The 4,142-nt window shown below is 53.6% G+C and overlaps 1 protein-coding gene across 1 annotated transcript in view; it reads left to right on the top strand.

Moving 5' to 3' along the window:
• Positions 1-4,142, top strand: part of SMARCA4 (SWI/SNF related BAF chromatin remodeling complex subunit ATPase 4) — a gene marked incomplete in the record, with an annotated part of 97,591 nt that overhangs the window by 20,594 nt on the left and 72,855 nt on the right. The window contains 1 exon segment of the mRNA XM_027765557.1: positions 1,724-1,874. Within this exon segment, the coding sequence (XP_027621358.1) occupies positions 1,724-1,874 (151 nt within the window).

The following is a 4,142-nucleotide window of genomic DNA, read 5'->3' as shown; positions in this document are numbered from 1 at the left end:
TTGCAGTGTGGCCCTCCCCCCTGGGGTTTGATTTCTTGCTTTCTGTCTCTCAGTCTCTCTCTCTCTCTCCAGCAAGTGAACACACCTTGTAGCAAAAATCTCTCTTACACGAAAAGGTTCATTCGGGTTCACAAGCTGTTGCCGACGCTGCACCCTGACCCCTGTCCCCCTGTCCCCCATCCCCGTCCCGTCCTGGGGAGCCCTTCCAGTGTCTGTGTCACTGCAGACACTCTGCTCCGCTTTCTTCTCAGAGACGTCTCTCGGGGGTGATCCCTTGCCTGAGCACAGAGAGCATTTTCACTGTTGGCTTTTTTACTTTGTTTTAATTGCCAGAGGACAAGTGTCCTCTCCCGAGACAGACAGAAAGACAGCAAGAGGGAGAGAGAGGAGAGCACAGCCGGGGTATAGGCAGGCCGCAGTCCCCGTCTCTGCTTCCTTTCAGGACTTCGGACACACACATGCACCCAGCACCGTTTTCCCCCCAGAACCATTGGCTTGTCAGACATGCTTGGCACAAGCGCATGCGTGTCCAAGATCCCAGGAGGAGAATGGAGGACCCAGGATTGCAGCATGGCATCCCCCTCGGGGGCTGACTTAGCACTTTCTCTCTCGCTGTCTCTGTCTCTCTCCATGTTCAGGGAGCACACAAGCCCTCTCACGAAAACCTCTGCGAAAATAAACACCTGACTTTAAGTCACCTATGTTTGTTTATTAATTTTCAATTAATAATTAATTTTATTCTATTTGTTGTTATTATTATTATTTTTTAATTTAACCAGAGAGAGACAGAAAGGAAAGGAAAGTGAGAAAGCCAACCGCCAGGTCCGGGACTCCAACTACCATCAGCCACGTTGGAATCCCACACCTTTAACTACCACAGCACCTGCCGGCCCCAACCTACGTGTATTTTTAAAGAGAATTCTTTAGTTTTATGTATTATTGTAATTCACCAGACAGAGACAGGCAGAGATAGGAGGAGAGAGAGCAAGCCGCCCACTCCGGGAGTCGTAACTGCAGCTGGCTAGTGGGAGAGCAGTGGTGATTTCCGGCGTGCTATGAAACCTTCGTTGTGGGAACCAGCAGTTAGCGTAATGGCTATGTCGCTGGACTCCCACATAGTCGACCGTGGTTCACGTCCCGGACCCGGTGGCTTAAAACTCACACCAGGCGCGTGTGCGTGCGTGCCCAAGATCCTGAGAGGAGAATGGAGGAGAAGGAATTGCGGCATGGCCATCCCCCCGGGGGATGATTTCTCGTTTTCTGTCTCTCTGTCTCTGTCTGTCTGGCAAGCGCACGCGCCCTGTAGAAAAAACCTCTGAAAAAACAAAACAAAAAAAAACAAAAAAAACCTTCGTTGTGAGTTTTTCCCGTAAGACTCATGAACGCTCAGTAGAAAGGGGGAGCCACGAGGTTGGCCTCTGGCCAGGAGCAAATGCGTGTGACAGGTGACGGCAGTCCTGCTTTGGAAGGTGGGATGGGGACCCCGCACCCCGGAGTCTGGTCTTGAAACCCTGGGACTGTTCGGCTGGCCTGGCCTCATACCGTCCAGCTGGGTTTCTTCGTGTCTTGCAACCATGGTGGGGCCACAGACAGACCACAGTTCTGTCCCTACCACGTAGACCACAGGTCCGTGGCCAGAAAGGGCCACTCCACGAGCCGGAGCCGGGAGCGCGGCGTCACAGGCAGAACCGCGTGTGCTCACGTGTCCCCATGTCGCCCCCAGGAACGCCAAGCAAGATGTGGATGACGAGTACGGCGTGTCGCAGGCCCTCGCCCGGGGCCTGCAGTCCTACTATGCCGTGGCCCACGCTGTCACCGAGCGCGTGGACAAGCAGTCGGCGCTCATGGTCAACGGCGTCCTGAAGCAGTACCAGGTGAGGCGGGAGGAGGCCGGGCCCCGTCCGCGCAGCAGCCCCGATGCAGGCGTGCTCAGACAGACCTGAGTTCTCACCGCGCTCTGCATCCTGGGGCAACCCCGCCCGCTCCTCTGTGCCTCCAATTCTCCGTCAAGCAGAGGCATGGAGGGTCAGGACAGGAACGGCCCTGCAGTACACGAGTACCCACAGGGAACGGAACGTGACAGGCAGCAGCGGAGCGCTCATGCACCCTGAGCCCCTGAGCCCCAGGGGCCCTGGAAGGTGGCCTGCACTCCAGTCTTACAGTCAGGGCAACTGAGCAACGGTGCAGCAGCCCTTCACGGTCGCACAGCTCGGAGGCCGGGCCAGGGCCAGAACCGTGGTCTCGGGCCTGTTACCTGGAGCTCTGTGCAGTGAGTGAAGACGAGTCAGGAGTGGGGAGAAGGTGGAGCAGCCCTCCTGCAGGTCCTCTGTGAGGGGGGCCTGGCCCGGAGCAGTCAGCACACTGCCCCACTTGTGGGGAAAATTCCTCTTCTCTCCCTTGTTCGAAGGCACCAGAACACACCCAGGGTCCCACCAAAGAGCGTGCCTCGCCTTGGTTGGCTAGGATTCCTGTTGCCCAGCTTCCTTGGAAAACACTCGCATGCCTTCCTCAGCGGGAGGAGCACCTTTCAGACGGCAGGGCCTGTGGGATGCCCAGCAGCCAGTGTCACGAAAGGAGCAGCACGTGGACAGATGACAGATTTTTAAAATTATTTCTTTATTATTATTTTAAATTTGACAATAGGGCACGTGCTTACCAGAGACAGAGAGAGAGAGGGAAGGTGATTAAGCAAGCTGCCAGGCCGACGCGAACTGTGGTCGGCCACGTGGGAGTCCGGGGCCCCAACCACCATGCAACCTCCTGGCCCCCAGATGACAGACACTGGCCTGCTTTTTTTTTTTAATAGGGTCGTGGGGAAGTTACGCATTTTTGTATAGAGGAAGGTGGAAAATTATGTAATGACTTTCCTGTCGACCTTATGATTTGGGAAGAAAGAGAGAAGGAAAGTGAGAAAGCAGGCTGCCGGGTCTGGGACTTGAACCGTGGTCAGCCCTGTGGGAGTCCAGCACCTCAACCGCCACACCTGCTCCTGGCCCCGGTTACCTTTCTCTTTCTCTCTCTTTTATCTCTCACACTCCGTGCTGACTAATGGAATAAGAAAACAATTTAAAATTTTCAATACGTGGGGCTGGCAGGGGCCGTGGTGGTTAAGGGTGTGGGACTCCCACACGGCCAACCGTTGTTCCAGTCCCGGACCCGGCGGCTTGCTTTCTCACTTTTTCTGTCTCTCTCTGGTCAAATTAAAACACATTTAGAGAAAAGTTCAATATAATAAATCTTTGTAGAAAATCACAATACAACAATAAGAAACCGGTGTGGTGTAACAGCTGTGTGGTAGTCCCGTCGTATCAGCTATTACAAGTGATCCCAGGAGGGTTTAACGTATACCCGTATACCCGACCCGTATACAGGAGCGCGTGTGCAGCGGACGCTAATATTAGGTGCCTTCAGAAAGGTCCGAGTGCATATTGCAAAGAAGCTTGCACGGCTTAAAATTTCTCACCGAGATAAACTCGCACTTCAGTTCCATTTTTCCACAAACTTTTTTTGTTTTTTTTTAAGGTTTTCTATAGGGTGTGTGTGCTTACCAGAAAGACAGAGAGAGACAGAGACAGAAAGTGAGAAATCAGCCCCCAGGGGGGATGGCCATGCCGCAGTCCCTTCTCCTCCATTCTCCTCTCGGGATCTTGGGCACGCATGCATGCCCGGCGTGAGTTTAAGTCACCAGGTCTGGGACTCGAACTGCAGTCGACTACGTGGGAGTCCAGCGACATAGCCATTGCACCACGTCCTGGTGCCTCTCAAATATTTCAAAACCCTCTTGTAGTCCATGTTACGTGAGCAACTCAAGCATCTCTGTACTGGTGACCACGGCGGCCCTTGAACCTGTTTCCTTTTTTTTTTTTTTTTTAAGAGAGATTTTTGCTATAGGGCTCGTGTGCACACCAGAGAGACAGAGACAGACGGAGAGGGAGAAATTCTCCTCCATTCGTCTCTCAGGATCTTGGGCACACACACACACATGCTCCGTGCATGAGTTTTAAATCAGTGGGTCCAAGACTCGAACTGTGGTCGACTCTGGGAATCCAGCCGCATAACCAGTACGCCATCTGCTGGTGCCGCTTGAACCAGTTTCTTAGGGAGGAAGAAGCAAGTTGGGAGATTTCATTGCACCACTCGGC

This window comes from Tupaia chinensis, unplaced genomic scaffold, assembly GCF_000334495.1.
Source record: "Tupaia chinensis unplaced genomic scaffold, TupChi_1.0 Scaffold138665_1, whole genome shotgun sequence".
Lineage (NCBI taxonomy): Eukaryota > Metazoa > Chordata > Mammalia > Scandentia > Tupaiidae > Tupaia > Tupaia belangeri.
The sequence above is the reverse complement of the archived record's forward strand: the minus strand, read 5'-3'. Positions and strand labels throughout refer to the sequence as shown.